The 21,261-nt window shown below is 44.7% G+C and overlaps 3 protein-coding genes across 9 annotated transcripts in view; 2 read left to right on the top strand and 1 right to left on the bottom strand.

Annotated features, from left to right (window-relative positions):
* The first annotated feature begins 145 nt into the window (after window positions 1-145).
* On the top strand, window positions 146-2,752 carry LOC139366834 (serine/threonine-protein kinase pim-3-like). The gene is made up of 7 exons (XM_071104528.1): window positions 146-193; window positions 473-971; window positions 1,281-1,375; window positions 1,491-1,541; window positions 1,710-2,088; window positions 2,187-2,363; window positions 2,646-2,752. The coding sequence occupies exons 1-7, from the start codon at window positions 146-148 to the stop codon at window positions 2,750-2,752; spliced, it is 1,356 nt and encodes a 451-aa protein (XP_070960629.1).
* A 1,688-nt stretch (window positions 2,753-4,440) lies between these two features.
* LOC139367196 (NOP2/Sun RNA methyltransferase 6) lies at window positions 4,441-13,485 on the top strand. Of its 2 annotated transcripts, none has more exons than XM_071105359.1 (12): window positions 4,441-4,494; window positions 4,772-4,915; window positions 6,036-6,191; window positions 6,764-6,861; window positions 8,872-8,978; window positions 9,372-9,525; window positions 9,838-9,919; window positions 10,232-10,351; window positions 11,045-11,189; window positions 11,421-11,566; window positions 12,063-12,188; window positions 12,640-13,485. In XM_071105359.1, the coding sequence occupies exons 2-12, from the start codon at window positions 4,829-4,831 to the stop codon at window positions 12,856-12,858; spliced, it is 1,440 nt and encodes a 479-aa protein (XP_070961460.1). In that variant the 5' UTR covers window positions 4,441-4,494; window positions 4,772-4,828; the 3' UTR covers window positions 12,859-13,485. The 2 variants fall into 2 exon arrangements, with proteins under 2 accessions (XP_070961460.1, XP_070961461.1); XM_071105360.1 differs by having other exon boundaries at window positions 4,450-4,494; window positions 6,767-6,861; window positions 12,640-13,482.
* Window positions 13,486-15,837: 2,352 nt separating this feature from the next.
* LOC139367194 (voltage-dependent L-type calcium channel subunit beta-2-like) overlaps window positions 15,838-21,261 on the bottom strand; it is a 107,428-nt gene continuing 102,004 nt past the window's right edge. For all 6 annotated transcript variants that reach the window (XM_071105350.1, XM_071105349.1, XM_071105351.1 and 3 more), the window contains one exon: window positions 15,838-20,345. In XM_071105350.1, the coding sequence (XP_070961451.1) occupies window positions 19,554-20,345 (792 nt within the window). In that variant the 3' untranslated portion in view covers window positions 15,838-19,553. The remainder of the gene's footprint in view (window positions 20,346-21,261) is intronic.

Raw genomic sequence — 21,261 nt, 5'->3', positions numbered from 1 at the left:
TGCATATGGCTCAGAGAGTGGTGTTCAGTGTTACTTTGCAAAGTATTTGAAAGATTTAAAATAGCATTTGAACCCAGGACTGAATTCAACAGAATAGGTTATGGTGAGAAAAAAGTGTGTAAATGGTGTCTTCGATGTCAACAGCATGTCCCAAAAACGACTGCAAAATGTGAAAAATAGTATCAAAGTTCAAGTATGAGCTTGAACTTTCTTTCAATTGGTTTGTTTTACCCTAGAATAGGCTGAATATAATTGTTTTCACCATATTGCTTAAGCAATCAAATCCTTTCAGACCTACACAATTTTATGGGGCCTAGTGGCTCTTGGTTTGTCTCTGTTCTGGACAGGGCTTATATATATCTATTACAATGGCAAGGTGGCTTATTGGTGCACTTGCAAATCACACTATTTTCTCATAAAGGTTATCACAAACATCCCAAAATAAAATGTTAGGACTGTCTGACTGTTTCAGAACAAGGGGCTGAGAATGAAGAGGAAGAGCAGGTTCAATGTGGACAGGGGCAAACGCCCAACCAAAAAACGGTCCAGCCAGCAGGCCATAACCAAAATGGTTTCCTTGGTGCTCCCTTGTCCTCAATTGACACAGAGCACTCTCCAGAAACTGCAGATTGAGAGTGAGGCTGACCCTGACTGGCCCACTCCTATGGAGACCAGGGCAATTTCAAAGATGCCAAGGAAAAAGGGCCTACCAACCCCCAAGATGGAGGACAAGGGAACCCAATGCGACATGGGATCAAAGAGGAAAAGGATGACTTTTTTCCAAGATCTGGATTCAGACGACCTTAGGGCTGCTAAGAAGATCAAGGTCACCATGGCATCCGGGTCATACAGCTCCTTTGGCTCCTCCACATCAACAGATGCATCCACCAGCAGCGAGAGAACTGACTCTAAAGGTTCAGAAGTCTGTGATAAACACAAGACCAAAGTCCGGCGCAACCCACCACGCAGAGGTCAGACACATCGGTTATAATTTGCCTTAGGTTTGAGTGACCAGACACCACAGAGTGTTTCAATGAGATAATTCAACTGTGGCCAATTGTTGTAAAATGCAAATACCTAAAGGCCTACAGGGCTGACTTACAGTAAGTCAAGTGTACAATAAAGCCCCCTGTCTGATTAGTTTTATTGCTCTGTTTGTGCTCTTCTAGATCTGGTTATTGTCCTCAATGAAGCCTGTTAGACATTGAATAGCCTGGTAATCAGTGTGTGGTTAGGGGAGGGACTGGGCCGTGTCCTTAACTGTGACATTTGTGTTGCAGCCAGTTTCACCTCGCTCTATAACGTGGGCAAGTTGCTGGGACAAGGAGGCTGTGGGTCCGTCTATGAGGGAACACGAAAGGAAGATGGGAGAGAAGTAATCATCCCTCCATCTCTTTCCTCCCTCTTTAGATCTGTCCATCCACAGCACAAGACATTACCACAATTATGTTGTTTATTCACAACGTGCTTCTCCCTTCTCTGTCACTCAGGTCGCTATTAAGTACATTCCTAAGGGTGTATCAGAGTACTACCTCACAATTGTAAGTACAGTCTGATAAATGTGTACGAGCCTACCCAACAAACCACAAAAACAGTCACATCGGAGTGCTAGCCTACCTAATAATTGTATGTACAGTCAGACCAATATAACAGCCCACTGTGCACTCCCAATGCATGAAACGGTTGTTAATCAACCTTCCCCCGTTTAGCCTGGAACAACGCACAGGCTGCCCCTGGAGGTCGCCCTGATGCAGATCGTGTCGCGGCCCCCTGTCTGTGAACACGTGCTGGAGCTGGTGGATTGGTTCGAGCAGCCAAGGAAGTTCATCCTGGTCCTGGAGCGTCCCACCTCCTGCATGGACCTGTACGACTACTGTGAGACGATGGGTGGGAAGCTCAACGAGGCCATGGCGAGGGTCATCATGCTCCAGGTGGTTCTGGCGGTACGGCACTGCCGCGACCGCGGCGTCATCCACCGCGACATCAAAGTGGAGAACCTGCTGGTGCAGACGGACACTCTGAACGTCAAGCTCATCGACTTCGGCTGCGGGGATCTGCTGAGGGAGAAACTCTTCAGGGACTTTGCTGGTGAGAAGAGACGAAGACTGAATAGCATTGGTGTTGTGAGCTTCAGGCAAAGGAATGTAACACCCCCCCCCCCCCCCCCCCCCCCCCATCTGTCTCAGGCACTACAGAGTTCTCCCCCCCTGAGTGGGTTCTGGATGGAAAGTACCAGGGGCGGAAAGCCACTATCTGGTCCCTGGGTGTGCTTCTGTTTGGCCTGGTCAACGGTGACCTGCCCTTCAGGAAGGAGGCCGAAATCATCCGAGGACGCCTGCGCTTCAAGAGAGGGATCTCCAAAGGTATATAGTTGCAGCTGGGAGGAGAGTAGGCGTGTTTAGGGAGTAGGGTGCAATTTGGTACGGGTCCAATTACCAGTGCTTTATCTACACACTATCCAAAGCGATGACGACACAGTAGAAACACAGAATTGAACTATTTTGCATAAAAAAAATGGTTTAGGGTAGGATACATGATTAACAGAGTTTAAACTGAAGTTTGCAACAAGTTTGTTCTCTCTGTATACTTTTTTCTACTGTAACAAGATACCATTTGTGACTCTATCTAATCCTATTGTTCCATAGAATGCAGAGACCTGGTCCGCTGGTGCCTCAAGCAAGACCCTCTGAAGAGGCCCGTTCTGGAGCAGATCCTCCTGCACGACTGGCTGTCGGACCGGGCTCGCCCCTAAGTCCGTGTCCGTTGCAAATGCCATAAGAAATGCTGATATGAAATACATTTATTACTGTGTCATCAAACAATGTCATATTGCATACTTTATGTCATACCTATCAGATCTTTTACAAAATCTGATCCATTCTGTAACTGACAGCTCTTGTTTGTTACTCTCGTTTTTTTTGCAGGTTCTATAGCAATGTAAGCAAATTGAGGAGGGTAAGGGTGGGAACATGATTGGAGTGGGGAGAGATTTTGGTAATTTGGAATTAGTAGCTGTTGGTACCAAAACAACATCCCCTTTTATGGTACTTAACTGGACAATTGGGTCTTAAAATTCTTTAATGTTCAAAACCAAACCCTCCTCCAATGGAATTAGCCAAAGACAGCATCGAAAAAGAAGAAGGAAGAAGAGGACACCAAAAATCACCTGATATCACATTTGATCTGCACAACCAACTGGGAATGAGGACTGAAATTCAAAGCAGCTCTCCAGGGAACAATTTTGCAGAACATGAAGGGACACTCCAATTGTAGATAGGACCTTCAAAACAACGCTGAGTTCTTACCCTCCTTTTGTGCTGCAAGGGCTTGAAGAGAGATTGTAACAGGGATAATGCTTAGAGATTTTGCTACTCTGATGAGAGAAAATATGGTTTTTATTCAACCCCTGTACAACATCTTACCTTCGCCTTTGAGCTGATGTTGACAAAGGGAGGATACAGAAACTCCCCATAGAATAACAATGTTATGTTCCCCTAGACTGCACTGAGCCAGCTACCACTGTTCTAGTACTGAGCTTGAAGAGAACAACAGCCGAACTGGAAGGAAACTCCAACAGGAAGAGACCTTCAGAAAGACACCGCTGAGACCAGGTCTGACCTCCTCTGCTGCAAGGGCTTGAAGAGAGATAGTACTCGAGGGGAGTGAATTCCAATCGACCCCTTTACAGCATATTACTTTCACCTTTCAGTGTCTCCCGAGTGGCGCAGCGGTCTAAGGCACTGCATCACAGTGTAAGAGGCATCACTACAGTCCATGGATAGATTCCAGGCTGTATCACATCTGGCCGTGATTGGGAGTCCCATAGGGTGGCGCACAATTGGCCCAGTGTCGTCCGGGTTTGGCCGTCATTGAAAATAAGATTTTGTTCTTAACTGACTTGCCTAGTTAAATAAAGGTTAAATATATATATATTTTTTAAATCAGCTGACACAGGAATGCCAATGACAGTTCTGAGCAGAAACAACAGTTTTGCCCCCCCCCCCCTTAAAATGTAATACGATTGAAAACACATTTCACATCAGTGTCCTGGATGTAGTTAGGATTGTAATCTTAGTATTAATCTTAGTCTAAGTGAAGTAAATTAGAGCTGAAAAATGGTGTCCTCAAGAAAATGTAAAAAAACAATGAAGCATCCCTGTCTGGTGTAGTTTTAGATGTCTCATTTTATAGATACTATTTATGAGTAGGTAATAATAATCTGTAAATGACTATCACATGTGAGTTGATTAATGTTTGATTAATGTACATAAACTCAAAACATATATACAAAATCTCTGAATTATCACTGAACTGAAGTGTGTGTGTCAATAGCAACATGGATATAGAACAACATGCAGAACAGTATCTAAAGAACGAGAAAACGACTCCAATTAGATTGCCTCAAAAGAACTACAACTCCCAACATTACAATACAGACATGTTTATGACGTATAAGGAAATACCCTACGAAGATCCTTCACCCAAAAATGTAACGTGAGTAGCATGGAAACTGATTCAAAGCTGACTTGTAAAACGCTTTTCGCTTAGAATTTGCACACAAAAGTACTTTGAATCAATACTTCATGCGAGGAACATGCTAGATAATGGAATCGCAAGGAAGCTTATGCGTTTGATGTCTTCATATCACCTACAATACTACTAGCCTTTTCGCTCCCAGGTCTCCGGTTAAAATGGTCAGATATTGACCATTTCAAGGGAATGGATGCAGTAATTAACAATAACTTTAATTTCTGTTTATGTAATAACCTAGGTTACATCTCAGGTCAAAATAGGTGTATTTCTTTCCATCTTCAAATTGCCATAACCAATGCCAGAAGAAATGTCAATTTTCCCAAGAATTGCATTGAAGCCAGAAGTTCATGATTACTTGAGGAATGTCTTCATAAACAAGGAGGTGGGGTTCCCTTACTTGCTACACACACACACACATAGGGATATCTAAAGAATTGTGTTATTAAAGAGTTTCCAAGCCAGGGTCTGTTGTAGACCCACTTCCCCTCTCTCACTTCCTCTCTCCTCTCTGCCTCTCATGTCAAAATAAAAGTCCTGCACATGCGGCATATGTGGACAAATAAGGAATAACTTGTGGGGGACGTTTGTTTTGACATGAGGCAAGCAGAGAGGAAGTGGGGTATATAACAGACCAAAGTTTGGAAAGTATGTTTAATAATATGATCCTTTAGATATTTTCTCTCATAATGATCAACTGTCCTGCCCATCGGCAGGAAAGTTGAAATGGAGTTGTATTTATTTTCTGGCTTCCCACGGACTGTTTTTTTTGCAACCCAGTACAATTTAAAGCAATTGCCTCCCGAGTGGTGCAGCGGTTTAAGGCACTGCTAGAGGCGTCACTACAGACCGTGGTTCGTTCCCAGGCTGTGTCACAATCGGACGTGTTCAAGAGTCCCATAGGGCGGCGCACAATTGGCCCAGCGTCGCCTGGGTTATGGGAGGGTTTGGCCGGGGGGGGGGGGGGGGGGGTAGGCAATCATTGTAAATAAGAATTTGTTCTTAACTGATTTGCCTAGTTAAATAAAGGTTAAATATATATTTTTTTAGTATGTAAATACACCCGCATTGCTAAAAGAACCTAGCACACACACACACACTAATTAATGTGTTTGTGTTCATTGTTTTGATAGTGACTACATTTATGTTCTTGTTCGAACAAGACGTTGGTTGACTTCTACTAGATGCAACTTTATTGTTCCTAAATGACACCTAAGCTTTTTCTCCCACTTGATCAGATCTCATCTATTTATGTACAGCTATCTGGGCATGTATTTCTCCTGCTTCTCAGCGTAGCATTGCTGATCTAGGATCAGTTTGGCCTTTTAGATAATAATGAATCCAAATGTTATTGAAAGGGAGGCCCTGATCCTAGTTCTACTCTGAGATGCTTCATGAATATGGGCCCTGAAGTTCAAAGTGTCACCCATCAATGATCTGTTGAAATAGAGAAGTAATGTTCAGCTACTCGAACCTGACACCCCCTTTCCTATGTTTGGGTGTAGGTGCTGGCTGCAGTGAGTCAAGGAGAGGCAGAACAGAGGTTCCAGAGGCTGCTGTCCTGCCTGTCCCACCCGCCTGCCTTGACCTGTGTACGAGCCAGCACTCACCTGGCTTCCCTGGAGGAGATCCAACACAGGCTTGGGGAGGAACTCAAACAGGTGGGGAGCAGTCTGCTTTCTGTGTTGCTGGCTCGTGGGATTGATTCACTGTAGGACGTTAACTGAAATGTGCTTAAGTTCAAGGTTCCTTCTAGGCTATAGTGTGAGAGACAGATGGACTGAGTTTATTCCCTTCTACCGAAGTGTGCACTTGCACAGTTGAACACTCTCCGTCATCAATCAATCAATAAATCAAATATATTTATAAAACCCTTTTTACATCAGCAGTCATGGATTTAACAATGAGGGAAACTCCCTCCAGCCAATGCTTACACGAATCCAATGCTTTTAAATACATGACAGGGTGCAAATGCACACTTTAGGAAAAGGGTGGAGAATCAGGACACAGCCATAGTGGACATGTCTATGGCGCAGTTTTGCCCGAAAACTTAACTACTTAAATTGTCTTTTTTTTTTATTGCTAAAGGTATTTTTTGTCCCGGTGGGTATGCTGTGTAAGAGCGTTTATGTCTGACTGTGTGTGTGTATACATTTATGATTTTCAACACTGTTTTCTGTGTGTCGACGCCTCAGTGCGAGCTCTTCTAACCCTGCTACCTCTGTTCTTGCAGCAGCAGAAGTGTGACTCTCAGTCTGAAGACATTTCCGTTATTATTCTCCCCCACCCACACATTCCAGATGTGCTGCTTCTTCCTGTCATCGGGCCTAGGTATGTCAGGAATGCCTGCAAAATGTCCGCCAAATACACTATATACAGTACCAGTCAAAAGTTTGGACACACCTACTCATTCCACGTTTTTTCTTTATTTTGAGTATTTTCTACGTTGTTGAATAATAGTGAAGACATCAAAATTATGAAATAACACATATAACACATATGGAATCATGTATTAACTGTTAAACAAATCAAAATATATTTTATATTTGAGATTCTTCAAAGTAGCCACCCTTTGCCTTGATGACAGCTTTATATACAAAAGTATGTGGACACCACTTTGAATTCGTGGATTTGGCTATTTAAGCCACGGCCGTTGCTGACAGGTGTATAAAATTTAACACAGCCATGCAATCTCCAGAGTCAAACATTGGCAGTAGAATGGCCTTACTGAAAAGCTCAGTGACTTTCAACGTGGCACCGTCATAGGATGCCACCTTTCCAACAAGTCAGTTTGTCAAATTTCTGCCATGCTAGAGTTGCCCCGGTCAACTGTAAGTGCTGTTATTGTCAAGTGAAAACGTCTAGGAGCAACAACGGCTCAGCTGCGAAGTTGTAGGCCACACAAGCTCACAGAACAGGACCACTGTGTGCTGAAGTGTGTAGCACATAAAAATCGTCTGTCCTCAGTTGCAACACTCACCGAGTTCCAAACTGCCTCTGGAAGCAACGTCAGCACCAGAACTGTTCGTCGGGAGCTTCATGGCCGAGCAGCCGCACACAAGCCAGAGATCACTGTGCGCAATGCCAAGCGTCAGCTGGAGTGGTGTAAAGCTCACCATCATTGGACTCTGGAGCAGTGAAACACGTTCTCTGGAATGATGAATCACGCTTCATCATCTGGCAGTCCGACAGACAAATCTGGTTTTGGCGGATGCCAGGAGAACGCTACCTGTCCCAATGCATAGTGCCAACTGTAAATCTTAACGCTGCAGCATACAATGACATTCTAGATGATTCTGTACTTCCAACTTTGTGGCAACAGTTTGGGGAAGGCCATTTCCTGTTTCAGCATGACAATGCCCCCGTGCACAAAGCGAGGTCCATACAGAAATGCTTTGTCAGGATCGGTGTGGAAGAACTTGACTGGCCTACACAGAGCCAAGACCTCAACCCCATCGAACACCTTTGGGATGAATTAGAACGCCAACTGCGAGCCAGGCCTTATCGCCCAACATCAGTGCCTGACCTCACTAATGCTCTTGTGGCCGAGAGGAAGCAAGTCCCTGCAGCAATGTTCCAACCTCTATTGGAAAGCCTTCCCAGAAGAGTGGAGGCTGTTATAGCAGCAAGGGGGGGGACCAACTCTGTATTAATGCCCATGATTTTGGAATGAGATGTTCGACGAGCTGGTGTCCACATACTTTTGGTCGTGTAGTGTAAGACTCCACTCCACAAAGGTAAGAGGGAAAAGCACTCTTTACCGATGTAAAAATCGAAGCTCTTGTCCAGGACTTTGCATGCAGCTTTCTGACTCTGAGCCTTCCTGGACCAGAGCTTAGAAAAATCCCAAACCCTCTCCAAAATCACTCCCACCATGGTCACAACTACACATGATTTCATAAAATTACAGTAGAATGAACAATTTTCTTAATTGAACTCGCTATGCAAAAACACTATGCGCATTGGGTTTGACATTCACCTATGTAACCAAATCAACGACAGAACTTAAAGACACAAAGAAAGCCATGCATAAACCAACAATTGCTATTAATGACATAAGGCAACTTTCTCTTCTGCTCTTAATCTTTCCAAGAATTTGTCCTTTGCTACTATTGATATGTATGTGTGTGGGGATAGCATATAAGTGGTACCTCTGATCATTAGCGCTGTTCCTCACCTCATCACTCCTGCATGTGAAAGAAAAATAGTTATTCTGAGTCCCAAATTGCACCCTTTTCCCTATGGCGCACCACATAGGGAATAGGGTGCCATTTGGGACGTAACCATAGCAAATAAGCGGCATGTGAATGTGTTTTTACCACCCTTTTACTTTGCGCTCAGGCCTGTGGTCCAGCTCACCTCGGAGGTCATAGTAGGCGCTCAGTGTGGCAGTGCTGTTCTGAGGGGAGCGCACGTCTTCGCCCCAGGGATCCTCGCCACACCCAAGTGTAAGAGGACTTCATGCACTCCAACTACAAGCCGGCACCCTTTTTCTTCACTTCCTTAGTTGCCATTGGAACCTTTGACCGTAACGATTTGGTAGACCCTTGAGTTCTTCTTCAATCATTTGAAGGGATACTAGTTGCGTTCTCAACAGATGGCTGCGTTAGAAATGTTATCAGCAGTCTAGTGAAACAATAGTTTTGAGAATGAACATTATGGCCTGGACTGGAGGCACAATAATAGCGGCGTGTTTTGGTCTCAGTCATGAAGACAGGACGTGGTGTAACATATCAATGTTGTGATACTAGTTGCCTTTACTGCAGATGATTGTGCTAGAACTGTAAAAAAAGAGTATTGACTCGTAAACCTGTTGCCGGATCATTTTCTGTCTGTTTCAGTCATGAAGACAGGAGATGCTGTGTCTGTGTTCTCGGACCTGGAGGGGAAGTGCACACGGGGGAACAAGGACTTTAAGGGAAAGAAAGTGTTTGTGGGAAATGGAGTCGCTGAAATGGACCGCTCCAACATCTTCTGCTCAGACGAACCAGTCAAGTAGGCAGAGACACTTAGTTCTCGAATCTCTATTCAAAATTCTCTCAGAGCAGCGTTACACTAGTTTGTTATAAGGCTGCTATTTGGCCAGCACTTTATAGCACATCAAAGTGGTAGTAACATGGTAATAGTATGGTTGCTATTGGAGTAAAGTTTTAATACAGATCAAGCCTCATTGAATGAAGCAGGCGCAGATACTCGATATCAATGCTCAGAAAGATTTAGTCCTAGTAAAAAGCGTACGCTAAGCTGTAAAACATGCTCAGGGTTGAATATATTTTACAGTAATGTCACTGTTCTCTCCCCGTGTAGGGGCGTTGGTATTCGGATGGTAGAGCCCCTGTACCAGAGCCCCTCCTTCGATGGGGTACTACCCAGCCTGGCGTTCCTACAGGTACCTCTTGAACAGCAGTTTTTTTTGAGACGGCAGTAGATTCTCTGGATCCACGGTCGTAATCAGGGGCATCTCGTGTATCAAGGATCTCAGAGAAGGAGTGCTGATTTTAGAATCGGTTTTGATCAGAACAGATAAGATCACATGGACATTGGGGACCTGGGCCTGTATCCACAAAGCATTTCAGAGTAGAGTGCTAGGTCCCCACCTCTCTGTAAAATCTTATTCATTATGATCTGAGCAGCAACACTTATCCTAGATTAGCACTCATACTCTGAGCTCTGTTTTCCCCGTCTCTTTCTATGACTCTAGAACCTCCCATCGGTGGTGGTGGGTCACGTGCTGGGGCCCCGTCCTGGAGAGCGCATCCTGGATATGTGTGCCGCTCCCGGGGGGAAGACCTGCCATATCGCTGCCCTGATGCGGGGACAGGTGAGAGAGTGTGGGGGGGGGGCTCTGCTGGGCTTTGAAGACCTTGAAGTTAAAGGTGCAATATGCAGAAATCACTCCACAATTTCCTGGTTGCTAAAATTCTTATAGTTGCCTAATTTCAGATTTTGTGATAAAACAAGCAAGTATAGTGTAGAGAATCATTGTACCATCTAAACCGCTGTGAAATATATTTTCCATAACCAAAACAATTGTATTTTCAGCTGTTTGAAGCTGGTGTACAAAACCGAAAGTGAAAGACACAAACTAAATTTAAGAACGGGAAGCATAGAAATAGCACACGTAGAACATATCTACCATTTCTTAGACTTTCTTTCAATGGGAATGACAGATCAAGAACTCACATTTCTATGTGAATTACATATTGCAGCTTTAAAGGGACATTGCACTTTCAGGTCAAAGTTTGTGAGATGTAAAGTAGTCTAAAGTGGTCTACTGTCAAGATGAAGCCACGTCCCATTACGTCAGTTGTATAGATCCAGCTATATGGCTCCACCCCAAATAATTGAAAACAAAACTTTAATTTATGAGTAAAATGTCCCTTTAAGTTTCCATTTGCACATTACATCCACTTCTCCACAAGGTGGAGCTGTTGTGCAAGGTTGAGCTCTTTTCCCCACTGCTACCTGGAATGTTGTTTTTGCCTTTGCTGCCCACTTGGTTTGTCCCTTGCAGGGAGAGGTAGTGGCCCTGGATAAGATCAGAGGCAAGGTGGAGCGCATCCGTCAGAACGCCAAAGCGCTGCATCTGGACTGCATCAAAGCCCACTGCTTCAATAGCATCAAGGCTGTGTGCACTGACCAGGCCCAGGACACTGAGGGTACGGAATGTAACTGATGGGATGCACATCCCAAATGGCACCCTAATCCCCTATGTAGTGCACTACTTTTGACCAGGGCCTAGGCAAAAGTAGTGCACTATAGGTAATCGGGTGCCATTTAGAGCGCCGGCATGGACACCACTGCCGATTTCAATGTTACCTCTGTACTTGGTTGGCTAGCATGGTTACTAATTCAGAGACCTGGATACTTTCATGTCACCCTGTTTTCAGGTCCACCCTTCCCTCCACAGAGTTTTGACCGGGTGTTGCTGGATGCTCCATGTAGCGGTCTAGGCCAGAGACCCAGCATGGTCTGTACCTGGAACCTGAAGGAGATCTGCTCCTACCAGCCTCTACAGCGCAAGCTCTTCCACACCGTGCGTCACACACGCATACACACACACACAGACGCATGCATGCCCGCTCGGGCACACTTACCTCGCATAACACTGTCCGTGACCAGTGCTGACCAGTAGAGGACAGTGTGGACGAGCTTGAGTGTTCTAGAGCTCTGGGCTCCGATATACTCTGATGAAAAGCTTAAGTATAGCCGGCAGATGGATTACTGTGGGGAGATTAGGGTCCAATAGTGAGCACATCACTTATTCCAGCGGCACAAAGCGCTCCATCAGTGTCCACTGGAGTTTCCTTAAGGCCATTTAATATCTAGGCTCTGGAGAGACCGCAGTAAGGTAAATGTGTGTGTGTACATAGCTGCACCAGTGTTTTGACAATGCAGTGTCTATCTATTGAGCGATGAGGGCATGTTAAAGAGTGCTTACTGTGAGCGTGACCTTAATGTGTGTGTGTGTGTGTGTGTGTGTGTGTGTGTGTGTGTGTGTGTGTGTGTGTGTGTGTGTATATAATTGGCAGGCGGTACGGCTCCTGAAGAGAGGTGGAGTCCTGGTGTACAGCACCTGCACTGTGACTCTGGCAGAGAACGAGGAGCAGGTGGCCTGGGCCCTTAACACCTTCCCCTGCCTCACACTACAGCCTCAGGTAGCGCATGCACACACAGCCTCAGGTAACAAACCTGTAAACACACACACACACACACAGCCTCGGGTAACAAACGCGTACGCACACACACACACAGCCTCGGGTAACAAACGTGTACATACACACAGCCTCAGGTAACAAATGTGTACACACACAGCCTCAGGTAACAAATGTGTACACACACAGAGCCTCAGGTAACAAACGTGTACATACACAGAGCCTCAGGTAACAAACGTGTACATACACAGAGCCTCAGGTAACAAATGTGTACACACAGAGCCTCAGGTAACAAACGTGTATACACAGAGCCTCAGGTAACAAATGTGTACACACAGAGCCTCAGGTAACAAATGTGTACACACAGAGCCTCAGGTAACAAATGTACACACACAGCCTCAGGTAACAAACGTGCACACACAAAAAGACTAACTAAGGTGTCTGTCTCTCTCAGGAGCCCCACATCGGAGCAGAGGGCATGCTGGGAGCTGGCCTGTCACCTGAGCAGCTGCGTCTCCTCCAGAGGTTCAGTCCTGAGTTGGGCTGGAGCGCGGCCGAGGCCAGGGGAGAGGATGACAGCCCCACAGAACAGCCAGAGTCCCCAACCCCCCTGGCACACCGAGCCAACAAGGACACTATCGGCTTCTTCATTGCCAAGTTCCTGAAGAGCTGACAGGACTGGACTAGCAGTACCCTCCCCATCTGGTTAGAACCGAGCTGTGCTCCCTGCCTTCACACAGGGCCTGCAGAGAGGAATAATGGTGTTTACACCTCTCACTGTACTCAGGCAGGAGAGCATTTAGAACACACACTCCCTGTGCGGTTTACAACATCCACCTCTGTGCCTGCCTGGCTGCCTACTAAAACACTGGCCCATATAGGGATGACTTGTATAAACAGAGAGGGGAGGGAGGGAGGGAGGGATTGAGCAAGATGAAAAACATTTATGGGCGAGTAAGGGAGAAAATGCGTAGGGTGGATGAGTATCGGCAAATGCAGTTCTGCTGCCGTTCGCCTCGTCGCCATGACAACAGTGACGACACATCTGCCCTGGTGACAGCGGATTTGCTGGCTCTGGGAGCGTAGATCAGGAAGTAGCGTGCTGAAAGAGGTCACGAGGTATTAACAATTTACTGCCTTTTAGTTAGTGTTTTAAAAACAAGGAACCGGTATGGTTATTTTTTACAGGAACAAGATGGCATCACACAGCTATTCCTCAGTTTATGCTCTCTCTACATTCAACAGATTTTGTTACTTTACTTATCCCCTTTTCTCTCAAATAAATTGAAAATAAACTAAATATGTATATTTGCATATTCTTCTTTACTACTTTCTCATTAAATATTTGTGTATAAACATCACCATATTGCTTGCAGTATCAAAACATTTATTTATTAAGTCGATTTGATCAAATGGATGAAGGTCAATGCGGGTGAAGGTCAACGTCATAAATCTACAAGTGTTCAGTACTAGTCAAACGTGTGGACACCTACTTATTCCAGGGTTCTCCCTTATTTTTGTTTGACTATTTTCTACATTGTAGAATAATAGTGAAGACATCAAATAACACATATGGAATTATGTAGTAACCAAAAAAGTGTTAAACAAATCAAAATATATTTTAGATTTGAGATTATTCAAAGTAGCCACCCTTTGCCTTGATGACAGTTTTGCACACTCTTGGCATTCTCTCAACCAGCTTCATGAGGTAGTCACCTGGAATGCATTTAATTAACAGGTGTGCTTTGTTAAAAGTTCATTTGTGGAATTTCTTTCCTTCTTAATGCATTTGAACCAATCAGTTGTGTTGTGACAACGTAGGAGAGGTATACAGAAGAAAGCCCTTTGGTAAAAGACCAAGTCCATATTATGGCAAGAATTAAGCAAAGAGAAACGACAGTCCATCATTACTTTAAGACATGAAGGTCAGTCAATCCGGAAAATGTCAAGAACTTTGAAAGTTTCTTCAAGTGCAGTCGCAAAAACCATCAAATGCCATGATGAATCTGGCTCTCATGAGGACCGCCACAGGAAAGGAAGACCCAGAGTTACCTCTGCTGCAGAGGATAAGTTCATTAGAGTTAACTGCACCTCAGATTGCAGCCCAAATAAATGCTTCACAGAGTTTAAGTAACAGACACATCTCCACATCAACTGTTCAGAGGAGACTGCGTGAATCAGGCCTTTTATCGTTCGAGTTGCTGCAACGAAACCACTACTAAAGGACACCACTAAGAAAAAGAAACTTGCTTGGACCAAGAGTCACGAGCAATGGACATTAGACCAGTGGAAATCTGTCCTTTGGTCTGATGAGTCCAAATTTGAGATTTTTGGTTCCAACCACCGTGTCTTTTTGTGAGGGTAGGTGAACGGATGATCTCTGCATGTGTGGTTCCCACTGTGAAGCAAGGAGGAAGTGTGATGGTGTGAGGTTGCTTTGCTGGTGGCACTTTCAGTGATTTATTTTGACTTCAAGGCACACTTAACCAGCATGGCTACCACAGGATTCTGCAGCAATACACCATCCCATCTGGTTTGCACTTAGTGGGACTAATTTGTTTTTCAACAGGACAATTTTTATTTTTTTATTTTTTATTTCACCTTTATTTAACCAGGTAGGCTAGTAGAGAACAAGTTCTCATTTGCAACTGCGACCTGGCCAAGATAAAGCACAGCAGTTCGACACATACAACAACACAGAATTACACATGGAATAACAAACATACAGTCAATAATACAGTAGAAAAAAAAGAAAAGTCTATATACAGTGAGTGCAAATGAGGTAAGGTACTAAATAAGTAGGTAAGGCAATAAATAGGCCATGGTGGTGAAGTAATTACAATATAGCAATTAAACACAGGACTGGTAGATGTGCAGAAGATCAATGTGCAAATAGAGATACTGTGGTGCAAAGGAGCAAAATAAATAAATACAGTATGGGGATGAGGTAGTTGAATGGGCTGTTTATAAATGGTGTACAAGTGCAGTGATCTGTGAGCTGCTCTGACAGCTGGTGCTTAAAGCTAGTGAGGGAGATAAGAGTCTCCAGCTTCAGTGACTTTTGCAGTTCGTTCCAGTCATTGGCAGCAGAGAACTGGAAGGAAAGGCGACCAAAGGAGGAATCGGCTTTGGGGGTGACCAGTGAGATATACGTGCTACGGGTGGGTGCTGCTATGGTGACCAGTGAGCTGCGATAAGGAGGGGCTTTACCTAGCAGAGACTTGTATATGACCTGGAGCCAGTGGGTTTGGCGACGAGTATGAAGCGATGGCCAGCCAACGAGAGAGTACAGGTCGCAGTGATGGGTAATATATGGGGCTTTGGTGAGAAAACGGATGGCACTGTGATAGACAGCATCCAATTTGTTGAGTAGAGTGTTGGAGGCTATTTTATAAATGACATCGCAGAAGTCGAGGATCGGTAGGATGGTCAGTTTTACGAACGTATGTTTGGCAGCATGAGTGAAGGATGCTTTGTTGCGAAATAGGAAGCCGATTCGAGATTTAATTTTGGATTGCAGGTGCTTAATGTGAGTCTGGAAGGAGAGTTTACAGTCTCACCAGACACCTAGGTATTTGTAGTTGTTCACATATTCTAAGTCAGAACTGTCCAGAGTAGTGATGCTGGACGGACGGGCAGGTACGGGCAGTGATCGGTTGAGGAACATGCATTTAATTTTACTTGCATTGGCATTGACGCTTGTCTGGAGGTTAGTTAACACAGTGTCCAAAGAAGGGTCAGAAGTATACAGGATGGTGTCGTCTGCGTAGAGGTGGATCAGAGAATCACCAGCAGCAAGAGCGACATCATTGATGTATACAGAGAAAAGAGCAGGCCTGAGAATTGAACCCTGTGGCACCCCCACAGAGACTGCCAGAGTTCCGGACAACAGGCCCTCCGATTTGACACACTGAACTCTATCAAGGAAGTAGTTGGTGAACCAGGTGAGGCAATCATTTGAGAAACCAAGGCTGTTGAGTCTGCCAATAAGAATGTGGTGATTGACAGAGTCGAAAGCCTTGGCCAGGTCGATGAATACGGCTGCACAGTAATGTCTCTTATCCATGGCGGTTATGATACCGTTTAGAACCTTGAGCGTGGCTGAGGTTACCCATGACCAGCTCTGAAACCAGATTGCATAGGGGAGAATGTACGGTGGAATTCGAAATGGTTGGTAATCTGATTGTTAACATGACTTTCGAAGACCTTAGAAAGGCAGGGTAGGATAGATATAGGTCTGTAGCAGTCTGGGTCTAGAGTGTCTCCCCCACAAAAGAGGGGAATGACCGCGGCAGCTTTCCAATCTTTGGGAATCTCAGACAATACGAAAGAGATGTTGAACAGAATAGGGGTTGCAACAATTTCGGCAGATAATTTTAAAAAGAGATGGTCCAGATTGTCTAGCCCGGCTGATTTGTAGGGGTCCAGATTTTGCAGCTCTTTAAGAACATCGGCTATCTGGATTTGGGCGAAGGAGAAATGGGGGAGGCTTGGATGAGTTGCTGTGGGGAGTGTAGTGCTGTTGACCGGGGTAGGGGTGGTTACTTTGAAGAAACTAAAATATAAAATATTTTGATTTCTTTAACACTTTTTTGGTTACTACATGATTCGATATGTGTTATTTCATAGTTTTGATGTCTTCACTATTATTCAACAATGTAGAAAATAGGCAAAATAAAGAAAAACCCTGGAATGAGTAGGTGTGTCTAAACTTTTGACTGGTACTGTATATCCTATATGGGCTTCAATTTACAGGCCACCTCTCCCATACTTCCCGTGCTGGAGTCAGAACTCAGACCTTCACAATGACCTCAGCTCACCCCACTTTCCCTGGCTTCCTAGGAGGAGGAATAGCATCTAGGAATGGCCCTAGAAAAGTGATTAAAATGGCTCCACTGACAGGCCTCTAAGACCCCACTATCTGTGGTTTAAATCTGACCCAGGAACAGCATAAGTGGTTGCTTTTTGTTGTTGGTACTCTGCAGTGTAACAAGATAAAGGGACTGTCCATTCACTAAAATTGAGATGCAGCTTTAAGAGTGACTCGAGTTGGTGTATTTTCTGGGACCTGAGGAGAAATGTTGGGAAGTAATACACTGCTCTCTGCAGGGACTGACTGGGACCAGACATCGGGATGGGCATTTCTAACACACGGGCTATGTTTTTCCTCAAGGACCCCATTATTAGCCAGATAATAATAATTCTGTGCAAAACCTCCAATTTAGACCAGCCCACTGGGCTAAAGATGGACCAGCCCACTGGGCTAAAGATGGACCAGCCCACTGGGCTAAATATGGACCAGTCCATCTGGCGTTCGCCCTAACTGCCCTATGGCCAGTCCATTTCTGGAGAGACAGTGGGAAGTAAAACACTGCTCTCTGCCTTATTTAAACCTGTCTACTCTCTCGCTCTCAGTCCCTTCTGTCTCTCCTTCTCTCTCTGCTGTTGACGTCCATGGCGTCATGGCGACTCGGAGGCAGCTGGTTCCACCTGGGAGTTTCAGGATGGTTTCAGAGGTCTCTATTCTTAGACCAGACCAGTCTTCTTCACTTCTGTCTCTTCTCATCTCTCCCATGTCCTGGCAGGCCATTCCTGGTCAGAGTACTAACGTAAGCTATGAATGCCATTCTCAGAGGAAGCGATGACTTTTAGACACAGACATGCACGCACGTACACACTGTTGCCGACACACAAAGTACAGACAGACACCACAGGTATGTAAGAAACAGCATTTCCTGAAACGTATTTCAAATAAATCTAAGACCAGTTGATTTTCTTGTCCTCTACATAAATCCTTTGTTGCCAAGTTTATTTTTTTGTATTTATACATATGTACATACAAATGTACACTCTTAAAAATGTGTAGTGTTACTACAGTAGCATATAAATGGATTGTACATTATAATCATAATATTTGAGGCAAAAATAACATTTAAAAACTAAGACTTGTTCTAGGGGACTGGTTGGTTGATGGTAATGTAAACAGAGGGACAGGATACCCTAGGGGTGCATCCCAAATGGAACGCTATTTCATACATAGTGCACCCTGGTCAAAAGTAGTGCACTGTATAGGGAATAGGGTGCAATTTGGGGCACATCAACTCCCTTAACTTACTTAACTTACAGAGGGCAGCCTGAACTAAGTTAGGCGTTGGCCCTAACCTCAACTGTGCTAGGTTATAACCAGAGCCATATATTTGAAAATAAATATTTTTTTAGAGAGAAAACGTTTCTAAATGTATGGCTCCGGTTATAACTTGGGGCTTTACGACATTTCTTGACCACAGTATCTTAGCAGAAAGGCTTCCCTTTTTCATCCAGTTGATATCATTCAGTGGTTGTGATTGATTTTCAAAAGAAAAAGTGGACAATTGGCAAATTTCTCACAATACCTCATAATGCACATTCATAGCTAATTGGACTGTACTAAGTACATGGAACTGTCCTTAGAAAATGGTCAAACTTAAAAAAGACATATCATCATAGATAAAAGTCCCCTAGTGTGTGAGTGGATTGGTTTGACCCGATAACTGTACCCTAAAATATCAAATCGCTGTACACCGGACACCAACACTGTGAATCAGTCTACAGAATGTTGTGCTAAAAGTGCTGAACAGAGTGTTATCAATGTTATAAAATGTTTCTGGACCCTTTATAAATAGAACAACAGTACTGTAATGTAAGACAGCAAGTCATGTCACTATTAATTGTCTTGTAAGGCAAGACTAAGGTGTGCCCCAATGGAGAGGCAGCATCAACACCAGAGGAACCCATGTCAGAGGACCAAACACCGAAAATTAGCAGAATAAAAAAAATAAAAAATAAGAAAGAAAACAGGAACATTTGAATTAAACAAAGATAAAACAATTGCAAATATTTAGCATTTAACCTTACCTGGTTTCCCACTTCTCAGTCAGTCACCGCTAACAGTAGTCTGAATGAACAAATTATTGTTCAAGTGGCAGTAAGAAAAAGAAAAAAACAATATAGAAATACAATTTAAAAACGCTAATCACAGAAAGCACAGTACAGAAGAGAATTCTGCTGTTGTGTCATGCGTTATCAAACACAGGTTGAAAATATGCATATTTGAGAAGATCCATGCATATCCACACATAAACGACAACGTCTATGTATTGATACACACATTTATATATTTATATATCCATATCTATATATGATCAAAATACTGCCGTTGCTAAGGATGCAGCAGGCTTTACAAAGGAAGCGGACATAAACAGGGGATGCAGGGGCTTAAGAGTATAGCAGCAAGATGGGACAACAGAATGGTTTGGGAAAGAGGGGGGTGAGTCCTACAGTACCACTGTCTCAGTGTGTGAGGGGGTTTGTGGTCTAGGGGCTGGGCTGTCACTGGTGAATATAGGGGTCTCTGGCCCAGTCTCCTGTGTCACCCCTCTTTTTGGGGGCCACCTCCCCTTCCCTGTCCCTGTCCCTGTCCCGGTCATAGTACTGGTGGTGATCGCGGGCCGGTCGTTGGTGGTGCTGGTGACCGCGCGGCTTGTTGCGCTCGTTGTGGTCCTGCTCGTTGCGCTCCTTGGAGCGGTGATGTCCTGTCGTACCGTGGTCCGCCTCCTCGCCAGTGCCGCCACGGTGATGGTGGTGATGGTGATGGTGGTTGTGGTCCCTGGGGTGAGGCGGAGCCTCATAGCGCCCCTGCTGAGGGTGCCCCCCCTCTCCCAGCCCCTCCTCCTCATACTCCTCCTCTCCAAACTCTTCTTCCCCTTCCTCCTGGTGGAGGAGGTGAGTGCGGGGCTCTATGTAGGCTGAGTCTCTGCTTTCTCTGCTCTCCCGGCTCTCGGGGGTCTCTGAGTCCTGTGTCTCCCCCCGGGAGAGGCCCTTGCCCCGGCTACCACCGCCACCAGTATGATGATGGTGGTGGTGGTTGTTGTGGTGCTGCTCAGTCCGCTGGGAGGACGAGCGGTGGTGGATGTGCTGGGGTCTCCTGGAAGACTCTGTCCTCAGGGGCCTCCCCTCCTCCTCCTCCTCCTCCTCCTCCTCCTCATCCTCCCTCTCCCCGTCTGGCTGCTCCTGGCTCTGATGCTGGCTGTGGTGGTGGTGATGGTGGTGGTCCTCCCTGGAGCCCTTCCTCTCCACACCTTGTCCTGCCTTGTCCCCTGCTTTCTGCTCTGCCCCGCTGCCCTGGGGTTAGCAACACAAACAAACAACACGGCCGTTAGTACAGTTAGACACACCAACACACCTAATGCAGAGTTAAACACTTTTTTGGATTATCCTCTATGATTTTGAATGCATTGTATCCATATACAAATCAATTTCTAATCAAACACACACTCCAACCACATCCATACAGTATATCAAATCAAACACACACTCCAACCACATCCATACAGTATATCAAATCAAACACACACTCCAACCACATCCATAACGTATATCAAATCAAACACACACTCCAACCACATCCATACAGTATATCAAATCAAACACACACTCCAACCACATCCATAACGTATATCAAATCAAACACACACTCCAACCACATCCATACAGTATATCAAATCAAACACACACTCCAACCACATCCATAACGTATATCAAATCAAACACACACTCCAACCACATCCATACAGTATATCAAATCAAACACACACTCCAACCACATCCATACAGTATATCAAATCAAACACACACTCCAACCACATCCATAACGTATATCAAATCAAACACACACTCCAACCACATCCATACAGTATATCAAATCAAACACACACTCCAACCACATCCATACAGTATATCAAATCAAACACACACTCCAACCACATCCATAACGTATATCAAATCAAACACACACTCCAACCACATCCATACAGTATATCAAATCAAACACACACTCCAACCACATCCATACAGTATATCAAATCAAACACACACTCCAACCACATCCATACAGTATATCAAATCAAACACACACTCCAACCACATTCATACAGTATATCAAATCAAACACACACTCCAACCACATCCATACAGTATATCAAATCAAACACACACTCCAACCACATCCATACAGTATATCAAATCAAACACACACTCC

This window comes from Oncorhynchus clarkii, chromosome 15, assembly GCF_045791955.1.
Source record: "Oncorhynchus clarkii lewisi isolate Uvic-CL-2024 chromosome 15, UVic_Ocla_1.0, whole genome shotgun sequence".
NCBI lineage: Eukaryota > Metazoa > Chordata > Actinopteri > Salmoniformes > Salmonidae > Oncorhynchus > Oncorhynchus clarkii.
The sequence above is the reverse complement of the archived record's forward strand: the minus strand, read 5'-3'. Positions and strand labels throughout refer to the sequence as shown.

Excerpts from the sequence above, each read along its gene's own strand:
- LOC139367196 (XM_071105359.1), top strand. The coding sequence starts at position 4,829 with ATGCCAGAAGAAATGTCAATTTTCCCAAGAATTGCATTGAAGCCAGAA. Across the intron at positions 6,862-8,871 it reads CTTCCTGTCATCGGGCCTAG|GCCTGTGGTCCAGCTCACCT; the intron begins GTATGTCAGGAA and ends CTTTGCGCTCAG. Across the intron at positions 8,979-9,371 it reads GATCCTCGCCACACCCAAGT|TCATGAAGACAGGAGATGCT; the intron begins GTAAGAGGACTT and ends TGTCTGTTTCAG.
- LOC139366834 (XM_071104528.1), top strand. The coding sequence starts at position 146 with ATGTCCCAAAAACGACTGCAAAATGTGAAAAATAGTATCAAAGTTCAA. Across the intron at positions 1,376-1,490 it reads GAAAGGAAGATGGGAGAGAA|GTCGCTATTAAGTACATTCC; the intron begins GTAATCATCCCT and ends TCTGTCACTCAG. Across the intron at positions 1,542-1,709 it reads CAGAGTACTACCTCACAATT|CCTGGAACAACGCACAGGCT; the intron begins GTAAGTACAGTC and ends TCCCCCGTTTAG.